This window comes from Oryctolagus cuniculus, chromosome X (assembly GCF_964237555.1).
Source record: "Oryctolagus cuniculus chromosome X, mOryCun1.1, whole genome shotgun sequence".
NCBI classification, from domain to species: Eukaryota; Metazoa; Chordata; class Mammalia; order Lagomorpha; family Leporidae; genus Oryctolagus; species Oryctolagus cuniculus.
In genome coordinates, this window is record NC_091453.1 from 26,922,655 (window position 1) to 26,939,946 (window position 17,292).

At 35.3% G+C, this 17,292-nt stretch overlaps 1 protein-coding gene across 10 annotated transcripts in view; it reads left to right on the forward strand.

Annotated features, from left to right (window-relative positions):
* Window positions 1–17,292, forward strand: part of USP9X (ubiquitin specific peptidase 9 X-linked) — a 192,968-nt gene that overhangs the window by 102,389 nt on the left and 73,287 nt on the right. For all 10 annotated transcript variants that reach the window (XM_070067484.1, XM_051827694.2, XM_070067485.1 and 7 more), the window contains 9 exons: window positions 1,619–1,698; window positions 3,985–4,097; window positions 5,415–5,633; window positions 9,212–9,327; window positions 9,768–10,019; window positions 10,096–10,234; window positions 12,120–12,272; window positions 13,247–13,351; window positions 16,306–16,512. In XM_070067484.1, the coding sequence (XP_069923585.1) occupies window positions 1,619–1,698; window positions 3,985–4,097; window positions 5,415–5,633; window positions 9,212–9,327; window positions 9,768–10,019; window positions 10,096–10,234; window positions 12,120–12,272; window positions 13,247–13,351; window positions 16,306–16,512 (1,384 nt within the window). The remainder of the gene's footprint in view (window positions 1–1,618; window positions 1,699–3,984; window positions 4,098–5,414; window positions 5,634–9,211; window positions 9,328–9,767; window positions 10,020–10,095; window positions 10,235–12,119; window positions 12,273–13,246; window positions 13,352–16,305; window positions 16,513–17,292) is intronic.

The following is a 17,292-nucleotide window of genomic DNA, read 5'->3' on the forward strand; positions in this document are numbered from 1 at the left end:
ATCTTAGTTACTGTTGTACTTTGTAACATATGGGTTCTTAATAGATTTAATAAATGAAATGGAGTGAGCATACCAGGAAGTTTTCAAATCAACAATGATACCCTAGTTACTGAAATGGAACTGTATATGTGATTTCCCTTTTTGGGAGTTTAAAGATTTTAGGGGGATAAGGGAAGATCATGTCAAGGAACACCATATGATTGTTGTTTTCATGGACTGCAGGCTTGACAGTGAGGGCTGGGGAGGGGTATGACATATTCCTTCTCCCTGTCCCCAAAAGGAAAGTAACATAATAAGGCACTTGCCTTATTCTGTCTTTTGTCGTCTTTTTCTTTCTAAAAATAAGGTAACACTATTAAGTGTATACTGTCAGTGGAAATAGAAATCCTTTGCATTAAAAAAAAAAGTCTGAATACATAAATAATAGGTATTCACTGTTAAATCTAAAATATATTATGTAGGTAAATTTCTCTAATTTCCCCCTTACATTCACACTTCCCAACCAAAAATTACTGTTAATAATCAGGAGTACATTCTTACAGGTTTTCTTTGTGTTAAATATCATATATGTAGTGGTTTTTTTACAAATATAGAATTTTTTTAATTGTATAACTTCTGACTTCATTTATCTTGAATATTTTTCATATTAATAACTACAGAGTTAATTCATTGTTTTTAATTGTGTATTTAAAAGAATACATTGATTCTGGCAGATGCCTATAGTAATGATGTACAATAAATTAATAGTCAAAAATTATGTGAAAATGGATGGAATGGTCCATAACAATTCTCTGTCTCAGTGGCAGAATAGGAAGTTGTATTGTTGCCTTTGATTTAATCAGGTGGTTAGTGATTACTATACTTTTTATGCACATTAGAGGACCGAGTTGCATATTAGCAAGGTGGGGGGGGGGTACAAAATATTTTTAATGTAAATAAAAACAATGGCAAAGGCAGTATATATTTGTTTCTAATAGATTGTGTGGTAATGGAATGCCAGCTTCTTAGTACAGAGATGAAGAGATGAATGATAGGAAACTGATGATTGGGCTGCCAGTGGGAACAGAGCAAGAATTACTGGGTATATGTTGCCTCCTTGTTACAGGGAAGAGGGAGGCATGCAACTCATGGCTGACTAACTTCCAGGAAAAGTTATGAATTATGCTGCATCGAGTCAGAAATCAGTTTTTTGCCTCCTACAGTTTTCTTCCTTTTAAGGAAGACAGCTAAGATTCATTGTAATATTTCCTCTACTCTGAATTTGAAGAGACTTTTCCTGTGAACTTTAACAATAATAGATATGATTCCTAGTTGATACTTGATCACTACAGTATACTGTGTATTAAACATATACAATATTTGCTATATTCTGTATTAAATAGTTTTCTTTACATTTTCATCACTGTATCTCTTGATAGTACCTTCTAAAAATAGTCCAGCAGAAGATACTTAGTCCCACAAAGCGTATTTTATACCAGCCTTATTTTAATACTTTAATATATTAAATGTTCTATGAGTAAAATGAGGAATTACCTAAAATTAGTAACTTTTTTATAATACTCTACCTCTTTTTAGTATGCAACCAGTAAGTATCTTTTTACTTTATAAAATCATTTAGGCCTCGATGGGTGGTTCCAGTTTTGCCGAAAGGGGAATTAGAAGTGCTTTTAGAAGCTGCTATTGATCTTAGTAAAAAAGGTAAGTTTAAATGCTGCACTCTGTAACAGCTTTCTTAACCCTGGGCCTTGTCTGCTAATGGAAAATTATATACACATAGAAACATTTTACAGTGAACTGTTGTATAGGTGCTAGGTAGTTTTTACTGGACTTTAGATACATTTAGGGGGTTTTATTTTTGTTTCTATTTTCTTGTGTGTGTGTGTGTTTTTTTGTGTGTGTGTGTGTGTGTGTGTGTGTGTGTGTTCCTCTTGAGCCATTTCTGCTCTCAAGATTTTATGTAGTATAGAGGCTGGCGCTGTGGCATAGTAGGTTAATCCTCTGCCTGTGGCACTGGCATGCTGTATTGGCACTGGTTCTAGTCCCGGCTGCTCCTCTTCCAATCTAGCTCTCTGCTATGGCCTGGTAAAGTAGTAGAAGATGGCCCAAGTGCTTGGGCCCCTGCATCTGTGTGGGAGACCAGGAGGAGGCTCCTGACTTCAGATTGGCACAGCTCGGGCCATTGTGGCCATTTGGAGAGTGAACCAGTGAAAGGAAAACCTTTGTCTCTCCCTCCCACTTTCTGTAACTCTACCTCTCAAATAAATAAATTTTTAAAAGAAGATATGTAGTATATAAATCTACAGATGATTTATACTTTAACTGCTTTACTGAAATGTTAATGAATAAAAGGACATAAGGATCTTTGTACTTAGAATCTACCTATGATCCTTTGAATGAAAATTGCTGTTTCATTAGTACTGTTTCCCCAAAAAAGCTATCTTACTATTTTTTAATACACAGAAAATGTGTAATTTTTCTCTAATAAAAGAAAAAAGGCTTGAGAGATATGGTTCTGTATTTGTAAAAGTCAATGAAAAGAAATCTGGTATTTTTATTCATTTTTCCAGGAGTAAAGTTTAATGTTGGAATTATTTTTTCCAACGACTTAGGTCTACTTTAGGTTCAGTTGAAGTCTCTTAGCAGAGGACTACTATTATAATACTCTTGGTTCATTTTTAAGGCATTGAAGATTAAAAGAACAGTATCAATTTCATTTTCTTAAATAAGATATCCATGTATGTGTTAAGAACTATCAATAGACACTATCACAATTAAAACTAATTATTGTCAAAAGTAGCATATTTAGTATTTTGCTTCAGTCATTCTCTGGCAAGGACAACATTTCATTTATCTTAGGATAATTACTCCCTCTTTGTTCGGAATTTGCCTTTATGCCTTATTAATAATTTATGATAATTATTTGTAAAAATAATTCACTAGCCAGCACTCTGGCGCAATGGGTTAAACTACTACCTGCAGTGCCAACATCTCATATGGGCACCAGTTTGAATCCTGGCTGTTCCGCTTTGGATCCAGCTCCCTGTTAATGTGCCTGGGAGAACAGCGGAACATGGCCCAAGTACTTGGGACTCTGCACCCACATGAGAGACCCGGATGAAGCTCCGGGCTTTGGCCTGGCCCAACCCTGGCCATTGTAGCCATTTGGGGAGTAAACCAGTGGATGGAAGAGATCTCTAACTCTGTCTTTCAAATAAATAAATATTTTTTAAATAATCCAGTAAACTATGAAAATACAATTATTTTCCTCTACTCACATTTATTTTGCTCACTCATTTACTTGTCAGTTCTGCATATTTTTGAAAACTTAAGCATTAGTCATGTTTTAAATCCTGATTGTAAAATCATAGATAAAAACAGATAGTAATGTAGTATTCATTTAATAGTGTTGAATGTCATTCTTACTATACAGACAAAATCAAGTACTCTGTATAAATCAAATAGTTTTTATTAAGAGTTAACAGATTTTGTGTTTGGCATATGTAGGCTTTTTGAGATCAGATGAAATACATAAAGGAGAATATGTGCTGACACAGTTTAAGAATCTAAGGAAGACAAGACAGGCCTCATCTTATCTGGTTAAACACAGCATAATATAAGGATATTGAAGCTAACTGGATGATTTTTGAACATAACACGATTTTAGAAATTGTGAAACAGTTTACAAAGTTTATTTTAGGAAATAAAGTGCTACAAATACTTCTGATTCCCAATTGCTTGGTAACTAACAACCATTTTATCTTTCTTAATGTTCAGTGTCACGATTGGTTACATTTTCAATTAGCCTTACTATTACTACTTTTATACAGTTAAATATTTTTAATTTTATCTCAAGATAATGCTATGAGTTTTTCCCCACAGCTACTTGGAAATAAACAATTCCCAGTTATTTATCTTTTATCATATAATTAGACATTGTAAAGCAACCAACTTTATTTACATTGATTTTTTCCCCCCTTTTCTTAGGCCTTGATGTTAAAAGTGAAGCATGTCAACGATTTTTTCGAGATGGGCTAACAATATCATTCACTAAAATCCTTACTGATGAAGCAGTGAGTGGCTGGAAGTTTGAAATTCACGTGAGTCTTGCATTTGACTTACAAGAATCAAATTTACATTACATTGTGACACTTTTGGTTAGGGAGGGAAGAATCTGCATGTTAGTGTATATGTAATGTATCTGCTTATATGCTTGGCCCATTGATTGAATTAAAGGTTCTAAAAGTGAAGCTTTTAACTTTCATAAATTGTAGTTTCTATTGAAGGCAGCATGATCATTTAGAATGAGCTGTGAGAGTTAGAATTAAAGGTTAGAATTAAGTTTAATCTCTATTGGGTTTTCAAGTGTGTTAGGAGTTTAGGCAAGTCATCAAATTTCATTGAAAATACAGGTTTTTTTTTTTTCAACTTTAAGATACAACACTGTTTTATGTAGTTTTAAGGAAGAAAAACATCAAAGATGGGGAATTTAATATACGTCTGGAACTACAAAGGGTTAATGTAGAGATTAAGTGAGAAATGAGCTTGCTTTGCAGAAAGGTGAAGCAAAGAAACATGCATGTTTCAACCCGACGGAAGGAAGGATAAAAAATGCCTCCTGAAAACTTAGAACTGCAAGCTACTATTCAGTTTTGTAGTCTGAATTCAAATTATGGTTGATAATAAGTAAGTGGAAAATTTGAAGTGATCTCAGGTTGGCATTGTCTTCAAGCGACTAGTAGAGAGAACATAAATCTTATTTACAAACACCTTTAGTTTAGGAAAACAGTAATGTAGTATTCATTGATGTAATCAGATTTGGAGATCTTAAAAAATGCAAAAAGTGTGCTTTAGACTGAAAAAATTCCATAATTACTCCGTTTTTGTTCCTTGTTTATACTATGAACATGGTTGCAAGTTACATAGCATACAGTATTTTTGTGGTCTGTGAACTATTTCCCAAATATGGTCATGGCATAATATAATGTAATATATAGATTTAGAAATGGAAACTTAGGAAATGGTGTCAGACTTTGTGTGTTGAGGCTTAGATAGCAAATCTCTTCCATCTTGGATAATTGACATCTTATTTAAATTTTAGGATTGCTGCCTCCATTATACAAATTCCAAAGAGGAAAAAAAATGGCAGTTTGAATCTTTTATTTGTGAGCAGGATTGGTAACTTAGAGACTACTTCATTTTATAAGCCATAGCAAATGGCTTTTTAAAATAGATACCATATAAATTATGAAATAAGTGCTAATGTGTCTTGAAAATTATTTGATCCCAGTACTAATGAAATTAAATGTCATTCAGATTATCAAGATATAAAATGGAATTGTCATTTTATTAGTTAATTTTTATTTGAAAATGCAATGTTTTGATCTTCTAAATCACCTTTCCCTCATATATAACAGAGATGTATTATTAACAATACTCATCGCCTGGTGGAGCTATGTGTGGCCAAGTTGTCCCAAGACTGGTTTCCACTTCTAGAACTTCTTGCCATGGCCTTAAATCCTCATTGCAAATTCCATATCTACAATGGCACACGTCCATGTGAATCAGTTTCCTCAAGTGTTCAGTTGCCTGAAGATGAACTCTTTGCTCGTTCTCCAGACCCTCGATCACCAAAAGTGTGTTGGTTTGTTATTTTCAAAATTAGATACTAAAATTGTTTTGCTCTACCCTAGAACATTCAGTGATCTGAATCTGTTGATATGGAAAGAGTAATTTCACATTACTCTTAAAAGAATTCTGCATTATTTGTGGTTTGGATGCTTTGTTTTGTATCAAAGCTATGTTCTGTTGTTTCTATGGCTATTAACTTCTTCTGTGTTTAAATATTTAAAGTATGACAATGAAATTGGCTTTGAAACTTTAAAAAGAAAACACACAGAACCGGGAGCCTTTTCCATAGCTAATGGCATTCTAGTTCACTGCTTATGGCTATCCTTTTGTTCCTTTTTCCAGATATTAATTAGTCCCTATTGTCTTCTGCCCTGTCTTTTGGAAATAGTCATAATTTGGGTTAGTTTCAAACAGACCATATTTTTTCTTTGAAATAAGAGTAGACATTTTAAGGTGTTTGACTCTAAAATCAAGTATATTCTATAAATGCTTAGTAACATCATAAAAATAAAATCACGGAAATTACAAATAAAGCAAGATAGTATGATATCCATATCAAATATCTATATTCTGTACATAAATTTTCTATTAGTGTAAACAGGCTATACACTTTGAAAAATGTATCCTTAAACTGTGCTCCTTTTAATAAATATTAATGATACACAGTGTTAAAATTTTGAGTTTAGGGAGACATTCTCTTCTAATTTGTTAGACACAGAGAAGTCTTTGATCTAGTGGTTTACTAGGTGAAAATGCCTGTAACAGCTAAGTCTGGGCCAGGTCAAAACCAGGAGTTGGGAACTGAGCCCAAATCTTTCATGTGGGTGGCAGGTACCCAAATACTTGAGCCATTATCTTCTGCCTCCTAGGATGCTCAGTAGTGGGAGGCTGGGATGGAGAGCTGAACCAGGTCTTAGATGCAGGCACTCTGAATTCAGGTGCAGACATCCCAAGTAGCATTTTAATTGCCATATCAAAAGTCTGCCTGCAGGAGATATTTTAATATTCTAGGTTTTATCAGCAATTTTCCTGTTCCTAACCAGCCAGAAAAACTTGAAGTACAATGCTTGGTTTATTCTGTTAGAAGGTGAAATCATCAAAATGTATTGAACTTAGACCTGAGATTTTCTGATATTTCCTAGTTCATATTCTTGCCACTAGATGGCTTGTTTTGCTTGAGTAGCTCATGTTAATAGCTAAATCATGGCAGTGTTCAAGATCAAAATTTTCATCTACACTTGTATTTCCTTTTTATTTTATTTTCTTACTCTGAGACAGTAGTAATCTACAGTCTAAGTGGCTCACAGGGAATTAAACATAAATGCAAAGGTTTTGAATGACTTCTGGTTCAAGCCTTGTTCACGCTATTCAGCTTACAAAATATGGTAGCTGTTGGGGTACTTAGTCTTTAAAACCTTTAAGAGTATAATTTGTTTATGTAGCCCAAATTATGATTATCGTTACAAATCATGGAGAAGTACATTCTTATGTAATTACCTATTGATTTACTTCCTACTGAAATAAAAAATTTTATACTTTCTTATATTCTAAACAAGTCTTATATAAACTTCTTAAAATTCACTAAAGATATCTTTGATAGAATTTTCAACCAGGTAGTTGTATGCAGACACCATGATACGATAGAGAGAGAGACAGAGACCTTCCATCTGCTGATTTACTTCCCAGATGGCCACAGTGGCTGGAACTGGGCCAGGCCAAAGTTTTCTATGTGCGTGACAGGGGCCCAAGTCCTTGGACCATCATCTGTTGTTTCCACAGGGAGCTGGATCAGAAACAGAGCAGCTGGGACTCCAACTGGCATTCTGGTATGGGATACTGCCGTTGTAAGCAGCAGCTTAACCCACTGCTCCATGACACCAGCCCCTTTTTCTCCTATTTTCTAAAGGTGGCACAAGTTGAATATACATTATCCAGAATGCTTGTGACCCAGATTTTGGGGTTTTTGAATTTTGAAATGTTTGCATAGACTTTACTAGTTGAGCACTCATCTAAAAATCTGAAATGCTCCAAGATCTGGAACTTCTTGAGCATTGATGCGTTTTGGATTTTTGGATTAGGGATGCCCAAGCTGTAATGGCAAAATTTAGATCATCAAAGTTAGCTAATGGAAGTAAACTTTCTAAACTATAAATAACCCTTACAGATAACAAGTTTTCAGTGACTTTGATTTACCTATGAGGAATTTCAAGTTACATATTTTAAAAGTCTCCTTAACTAGTCATGTTTTTTTAAAAAGATGTATTTATTATTTGGGGGGGGCGGGTCTTCCATCTGCTGGTTCACTCCTAATTGGCTGCAGTGGCTGGAGCTGGGCTGATCTGAAGCTGGGAGTCAGGAGCTTCTTCTGGATCTCCAATGCAGGTGCAGGGGCCCAAAGATGTAATAATCCCCTAGAGTTTTTGATAGGTCTTCATTCTCACTTAAAATCTCATTACACCCTTGGCTCCCCCTAGATTGAACCTCTGTGGCCTCAACTTTTCATCTGTGACAAAGCTTAAAGCTGTCACAACTGTCTATGAATTACTTAATCTGAGATAGCATCTCCCTTGTTCCCCTCACCTCCCTCCAAGACATTTGAAAATGTTTAAATGAGACTTATTTCAACATTAAAAATATAGTAAAAGCTTGATTGTTTGAGACTGTCTCGGGTAAAATTCACTTAACACTATTTTTTAAAGTATTTACTTATTTGAAAGGCAGACAGAGATAGAAAAATCTTCCATTCGCTGGTTCACTCCCCAAATTGCCACAACTGCCAGGACTGGGCCAGACTTAAGCCAGAAGCCAGGAGCTTCTTCCAGATCTCCCACATGGGTATCAGGTACCCAAACACTTGGGCCATCTTCTGCTGCTTTTCTCAGGCCATTAGCACTGAGCTGTATTGGAAGTGGAGCAGCTGGGATATGAACCGGCACCTTTACCTGCTATGCCACAGTGCGGCCCCTGTTCCCCCTTAAAGAAGTGTTTGGAAGACAGTCACTGGTACTACTTCTGAGATGAGGAGAACTGGGTACATTCATGTAAGTCAGCAAAAGTATCAACCAGCAGGTTCCAAAGGAACAACACATATTACTACAGGGGTTTGTTTTTAATCAACAGTTCCCTCTTAGGCTTTAAGATCATTGTATTTACAGGGAAATTTTAATTATTTACAACCACAGCAAGAAATAGACTTAAAAATCATTGTTAGGTTACCAAGTGACTTATTTTTGAAGAGTCTAATTTTTTATCTCTTTCAAATTATTTTAATATGAAATATTTTTAAATAATTAGAAGGTATTCTCTGTGGTGGGGTTTCTGAAATAGAAGCCTGGCTTTTAATTCCACTTCACTAACTAGATTGGTATGAATGAGGAGAACTGTGTATCTTAGTGATATACTGCACTTGCTGTTTACACTGCTTCTGTCTGACAGGTGGGATTAGTATGAACAAAATATAATATTTTATTGCCTTTTCAAAAATGATTTGACATAATTTGTTTTAGTGAATTTAATATGTTTCAATCAAGTTACTACTGTTTCCCTAAAAGCAAGAAGTTAACTTTTTTCATTAATATTACAGGGTTGGCTAGTAGATCTTCTCAACAAATTTGGCACTTTAAATGGGTTCCAGATTTTGCATGATCGTTTTATTAATGGATCAGCATTAAATGTTCAAATAATTGCAGCCCTTATTAAGTAAGTAATATTTTAAAATATTCAATACATTATAGAACAAAATTGAGTTATTCAAGTGTGATTTTCTTTTAAACTATTAATTTAATTTTTATTTAATTTGAGAGACAGATGGAGGGAGACGGCTTCCATCCCATCCATAGACTCACTTCCCAAATGCCCACAGCTTGGTACTCAATCCAGGTCTTCCACGTGGGTGGCAGAGCCCAGTTACTTAAACTATCATCTCTGTCTCCTAGGGTCTGCATTAGCAGGAAACCAGAGTCAGGAGCCAGAACTAGGAATCAAATCCAGTCACTCTGATGTGGGATGGCAGGCATCTTAGCCACTAGGCCAAATATTCACACCTGAATTTTTTTTAAACAACATAAATAGACTGAGAATTTAGTCCTAATTGATTTTAAGTAATTAGCATTACAGACTTTTGTGTCTTTTTATTTCAGACCATTTGGACAATGCTATGAGTTTCTCACTCTTCATACAGTGAAAAAGTACTTTCTTCCAATAATAGAAATGGTTCCACAGTTTTTAGAAAATTTGACTGATGAAGAACTGAAAAAAGAAGCAAAGAATGAAGCCAAAAATGATGCCCTTTCAATGATTATTAAATCTTTGAAGAATTTAGCATCAAGGGTTCCAGGACAAGAAGAAACTGTAAAAAATTTAGAAATATTTAGATTAAAAATGATACTTAGGTAAGTTATTTATCTTTTGAAAGGATTATTTATGTGCATTTTTAGTATTGTACTTACCACTGAATTTCTTTTATAGATTATTGCAAATTTCTTCTTTCAATGGAAAAATGAACGCACTGAATGAAGTTAATAAGGTGATATCCAGTGTATCATACTATACTCATCGGCATGGTAATCCTGAGGAGGAAGAATGGCTCACAGCTGAAAGAATGGCAGTAAGTGTTTTGATTAAGAATCTTCTTGAAACAAAAATTAGAATAACTATAGCTAAAATTAGTATTTTCAAAGTAACCCCTGACATTGGACATTTTGATTAATTTATAATTCCATTAATCCCAGTGATTTTTATAGTGACTAGAGTTTTTTAATTATTAGTTATGTGAGTAGCTTAGCACATGTTTGATAAACTTATTAATGAATGTAGTGTTGTAAAGTAATTCATTTGGAATTTGTCAAAATAGAATTAACAGGTGATCTGGGGAATGAATCTGGTAGTATCCTGTACGTAGTGAATGAAGTGGCTTATTGTTCATTTGACCAATTCTTGTTAAAGACTTTAAAACAGGAAATGTAATTATTAGAATAAGATCTACATGGACTGTTTTATAATGATTTCGAGAATTTCATTTTTAAAGCATTTATATAATTTTGACATTGAAAGTTTAGGAATTTACCATATTTTGTACATAATGTAGTTTTAAAATGAATAAGTATGTCATTTAAGTTAAAAATGAGTTTTTTTTTTTTGAGTGAATACTGTGTGACATGAATCAATAAGTTTAATAGGGGAGATAGTGATTAGATTGTGATAAAAGATATGTGGAAAATGCTTACACATGGGCCCTATGGTGGGGCAGTCTGGTGGTAGATGTCTGGTTTTATGCATGTAATTTGCCTTTCTGCTTTGTGGAAAGTCAAGCACAGAGCTACTGAAATGTATGGTTTAAGGAATGGTGCTATTCCTAGGTAGTACAGAAATTGGCTTGTAGCCATTTTACATTTCCTTACTTTCACCATATTTCACAAAATTATTTTAATTGTTTAGTCCTTTATCAGCTGAGAAGTGTACTTGTTTATCACACGTTGAATATTTTTATTCTCAAGCTAAATACTGTAAAATCATACAATATTGATTACTACCTTTTTGTATCAGCATTTATTAGTGTATTTTGCTATAAATTAAATGCAAGTCAAGCAACCTAGCACAGTGTTAGACAAGACTGTGGAAGCAAGCTGACTAGATTCAGATTCTAGTTGTAGTACCCATGAGCTTATTTTTCTGTAGTAGGATAATATATCTCTCACCAGGATTATTTGGAAGATTAAAGATCTAACGGATCAGCAGGAATAGTGTCTGCTGCCTGGTAATCAGTTAATAAGTAAAAGTTAAAAAAAAAAAAATGCCTTGGGGGCTGGCATTGTTGCGTAGTGGGCATAGCCACTGCCTGCAACACTGGCATCCCATGTGGGTACTGGTTGGAGACCCAGCTGCTCCATTTCCAATCCAGCTCCTTGCTAATGGCCTGGGAAAGCAGCAAAAGACAGCCAAAGTTTTGGGCCCCTGCACCCATTTGGGAGACCAGAAAAAAGCTCCTGGCTTCAGCCTGGCCCAGGCCCAGCAATTGCAGCTACCTGGGGAGTGAACAGCGGGTGGAAGACCTCTCTCTCTCTCTCTTCTTTTCTCCTTCTCACTCTAACTCTGCCTTTCAAATAAATGAAATCTTTTTTTTTTTTTTTAATGCCTTTTCTGGGGTAAAACATATATGAAGGATCCAAACATCCTAAAATTGGCCCTGTGTCCCTCTACCTAAACTGTGGTGATTGTTGCATTTCAGTAATATTTTTTGAATAAATGCTGAGGTTTAGAATCTTTTTAATGATTTCAGTATTTCTAATTTGTGGGAGCATTTTTTTTATGTGCAAAATTAAGCCCTGTGAAATTGTGATTTTTTTCATAATGTTCCATTAAAATAATGCATATACATCTTTGTCAGTATTGAAATCCTACTTAGATTGCTTATTATGAACAATACCTACATTTTAAAAAAAGCTTCTGTGTTTTAGTTTCTGCTTTGAAACAAATCTTTGAATTACATTTAGGAATGGATACAGCAGAACAATATCTTATCCATAGTCTTGCGAGATAGTCTTCACCAACCTCAGTATGTAGAAAAGCTAGAGAAGATACTTCGTTTTGTCATCAAAGAAAAAGCTCTGACCTTACAGGATCTTGATAATATCTGGGCAGCACAGGTAAGAAATTTAAGATGGTGATTATTTAGTTTTTAAAGGAAAGATGCTCAGACTAAATAATAAAAGAATGTGTACTGAAAGAATGTAAACTCTGGTTTTTTTAGACTTGAGAAAACTTCATCAGTGTCACAAAATTTGAATCACTTGATTAAAGACCTGTAATGACTATCCCAAAAGATCGATAACTTTTCAGAGGGATTATTAACTTTGGTTTCAGAGCTGGAAAGTTATTCAGATTATCATAATGGCTGATTTCTACTCACGAATCACTTGGGAAGCATAGTTGACGTCAAGATTACAAAGCTTTGTTTTCTCAGTCTATAGAAACCAAAAATAAAATAGTTTTTCCTTAGAGTGCTTAAGGTTCCATTTTGTAAACAATAGAATTAGTTTTCTCCTATTCAAAGTATTAAAATTGGCATATGATAGGGATTCACATGAATTGCCAAAGTACATGTTAGCAAACTGTGATAGGGGTTGTCACGGATTGGCAAAGTACATATTAGCCATGTAGATCAAGAAATTGAGAGGCATTTTGCCTTATGATTAGGATGCCCATGTCCTGTATCAGAGTGCTTGAGTTTTTAGTTCCTGACCTCTAGCTCCCTGCTGAGGCAGCAGTGATAGCTCAAGTAATTGGGTTCCTGCCACCTCTGTGGGAGAACTGGATTGAGTTCCTGGCTCCAGGCTTCAGTCTCTGCCAGAGGGGTGGAGAGGTCATGACGGATGTTTAGGGAGTCAGTCAGCAGATAGGAGCTCTCTGCCTGCCTGCCTGCCTCTCAGATAAATTTTTTTTTTAATGCAGTTGACAGTTTTAGATGGCAGTGCTAAAGTATTTGTAATGTTAGGAATTTATTTGGATTAAACAGTTAAGGAAATGCTTTATGGTTATCAGCAAGCAATATACACTACTTACCTGTTTGCGAATCAAATCCTAATGTCTTACTATCTTCTTTGTTTTTATTTTTCAATAGGCAGGGAAACATGAAGCCATTGTGAAGAATGTACATGATCTTCTGGCAAAATTGGCATGGGATTTTTCTCCTGAACAACTTGATCATCTTTTTGATTGCTTTAAGGTAATTGTTAACATTTAACATAATAGTTACCATTTTATTTGGAGTAGAACTCATTCACTAGATTGTGAGTTGTTCTAAGCCATTAAATACTTAAATAGAAATCTCAGTGACCCATCTCTGATGTGAAGGAATCGGCCAATTTTGCTGTCCCAGTGATAACTTGAAGTTTGCTTTTGTATTAGTCGTAATAACCCTCATAAATAAGAAATCTCATTCTTTTTTAAAACTTGGATTATCATTTTGGATTTCTTTCCTTGGCATTCCATGCTTTGGTTATAGGTTTTTTTTTTTTTCCCCTCCCCCAGAAACCTTTTATTTAAGGAATACAAACTTCATGCATTTCATAAGTACAACTTTAGGAATATAGTGATTCTCCCACTGTACCCACACTCTCACCCCTCTTCCTCCTCCCTCTCCTATTCCCATTCTTCTTCTTCTTCTTCTTTTTTTTTTTTTTTACTAAGAGCTATTTTTAAACTAGTTATAGGTTTAAGCAAACTATAGGACTGCAGGTCAGGGTGATTATTTACAATGAAAAGTAGGAGGTGACAGCAAGGGAATACTAATAACTTGCCATTCATATTTTGTCTTACGCTGATTTCTGAAAAGGTGCATGACCAGTGATGACCCTGACATAAGAAAAAAGAGACTAATTATTACATTTTTGGATCGTCCTCTTCTCAGGATGATCTAAATATAATAATTCCTTCATAGGTTTTCCCCTTTGGCTTAACAAATGTTTATTGAGCACTTGTCATTTGGTAATAGCTACTGTTTTTTTAGTTTCTGGTAAATCTATCAATTTTACAGAGTATGTCTTAAAAATTTCCACTAAAGATCATTTAAAAGAAGTATGAAGTCTTGGGTCACTTGTAGTTCTTTACAGGTTACAAGCAAATGATCTCAACCTTATATACTTAGCCCAGGGTCTAAATTTTAAATATTTGAGTTCTTATCTTTGTTTTCAGCAGTGGTAGAGTTTTGTATCCTCACCAGCAGTTGTTTTCGTCAGCATTAAGAATTTGTCAGTCTGCTTGGTGTGAAATGATACCTCATTCTGGTATTAGATTTTACACCCTTGATCACTAACATTGAAAATCTTTTCATATATTTTTGAGCTAAATTCTGTTACTTTTTTATAAATGCTTGCTCTAGTCTATTGCCTGTTTTTTTCCTATGGTAGTGGTTGTGTTTTTCTTACTGATTGATCAGAGTTCTTGATACACTCTGAATACCAGTCTTTGTCAGTTCAAGATTTATAATTGGTTTACCTTATATGTGCTTTGGAATTAACAATTCCTTAATATCATCAAATAGTGTTAAAACTTTGAGTTGTCTCAGGTCATACTTCATTTTAGAAGTTGGAATCGATGTCCTAGAATGGTGTTTTTCTTAATTCTCTTTGAACGTACAGTTTCCCTGATTATCTTTTTCTTTGCTTGCAGTGTATTTGTTGAAAAAACTGGATTGTTTGTTGCCTTGATGTATGTCAGTAGTTTGATATAGAAGCTTGATTTTTGTTTTTTCTTTTGCTGGAGTGCATCATAGATGGCAAGGGCCTCTTTGTTCAGGAAGAATACCTGGTTATCTCTTATACTAATGCTTGTTCTTAAATGTACTATAATCTATTATGTCAGTTATTTAGTTTTCACATTCCTTTGAGCAGACTTGGAGAAATTAGAAGTATTTATGTACTCAACTCATCTTCAGAGACATCCACTTGTAAATGTCTGTAATAATTGTCCTGAATTGATCCTCTCAAATTAACTTAGTCACTCTTCTGGTGTTTACCATTAGGTTCATTTCAGTTTATTTTCTGATGTATACTAATTAGCAACTTTGTACATGAAACTTTAACTATATTGTCGAGCAGTATCCCTGGCCCCTACCCACTTAATGCCACCTATCCCCCTTTTCTCCCCAAGTTGTTAACTGGGCATTCAAAATACCATTTTAGAGGTTTGTTCCCCCGTTTTGTAGTTTTTAAGTTAGTATGCTCATCTCCTGCATCAAAATAACATCATTTCTATAGAGATTTTTTATTTTGGATAATAACTTATACTGTCACTTTTTTGTTTTCAGATCTGTAATGCACATTACTTTATAATTAGATTTTTCCTTTTATTTATATTTAAGCCTTGGCTTTTTTTTATTATTATTTATGTATGTATTTGAGAGGTAGAGTTACAGACAGTGAGAGGGAGAGACAGAGAGGTCTTCTGTCCGCTGGTTCACTCGCCAGATGACTGCAATGGCCAGAGCTGTGCTGATCTGAAGCCAGGAGTCAGGAGTTTCTCCCGGGTCTCCCACGTGGGTGCAGGGGCCCAAGGACTTGGGCCATCTTTTACTGCTTTCCCAGGCCATAGAAGAGAGCTGGATCGGAAGAGGAGCAGCCAGGACTAGAACTGGCACCCATATGGGGTGCAGGCACCACAGGCAGAGGATTAACCTACTGTGCCACAGCGCCAGCCCCAGCTTTTTCCTTTTATTATGAAAATCTTTGCATCAAGTTATCTTTGCTATCATATAACTTTCAAGTCACAAGTAACAGACTAAACTAAAGACATTGGTTCTCAATAGGAGGCAGTTCCGTTCACTGGCGACACTTAACAATGTCTGGGGACATTTTTCATTGTCAAAACGGGGGGGAAGGAATTTCTGTTGAACTCCACAGGGTAGAGGCCAGGTGTATTGCTGAATATTCTACAATGCACAGAACCTCCCACAATAAAGAGGTTTCCAGACCAAAATGTCAGTAATTATGATGTTGAGAAACCCAGGTTTAACATTTCTCAGCCCTGTGAATGTACTAGTGTTATCTCTCAGGTGTCACTTGAATAATTCTGTCTCAACTATGTTATTTTTCTGAGAAACTGAACATATGAACTCAGTGACAACTTAAGCAGCAATGACTATATATGTGTTATTTTCATGTCATTTAAATTTTTTTCTAGGCCAGTTGGACAAATGCAAGTAAAAAACAACGTGAAAAACTGCTTGAGCTGATCCGTCGTCTTGCAGAAGATGATAAAGATGGTGTGATGGCACACAAAGTGTTGAACCTTTTATGGAATCTGGCCCACAGTGATGATGTGCCTGTTGATATCATGGACCTAGCTCTCAGTGCCCACATAAAAATACTAGATTATAGTTGCTCCCAGGTAAGGATCTGCTGCTTTGCTCACTTTTTGTGACATTTCTCTTTGATGGCAGGATGGTTCTAGGCTATTCCGACATTATTTTTTAAGTAATGTTCAAGAATTTATGGACTTTGTTCCTACAAGCCTACTCTCCTTTATCTAGGTCTCTACAGCAAGGTTTTGCAAATAATTTAAAAAACATTCTAGCCTTCTTGGGGAAAGACAGTATCAGCAGCAGATTATTTAGTAGTAGTACTATGAAATTTATGGTGCTAAAACACCAGTCTGAAATCAATATCATAAAATAGTAAAGCTGGTCTGGGACTTTCAGAATTAATAGAAATTAGGTTTTCTTTGCTCATAGGGAAGTGAAGAAAAACTAACAGAATTTCCCAAACAATAAAACATTTAGTTGGTATGTTATGTGTTGATACTGGATTCTGTGATACAGGAGATTCTCCTAAAATGTAATACTTAGCTCTGGAAAACTTTTCTTTTTTTAAAGATTTATTTATTTATTTGAAAGAGTTAAACAGAGAGAGAAGGAGAGACAGAGAGAGAGAGGGGTCTTCCATCCACTGGTTCACTCTCCAGATGGCCACAACAGCCAAAGCTGTGCCAATTTGAAGCCAGGGACCAGGAGCTTCTTCTGGGTCTCCCACACGGGTGCAGGGACCCAAGGACTTTGGCCATTTTCCACTGCTTTCCCAGGCCACAGCTGAGAGCTGGAAAGGAAGTGAAGCAGCCGGGTCTCGAACCAGCGCCCCCATGGGATGCTGGCACTGCAGGCAGCGGCTTTAC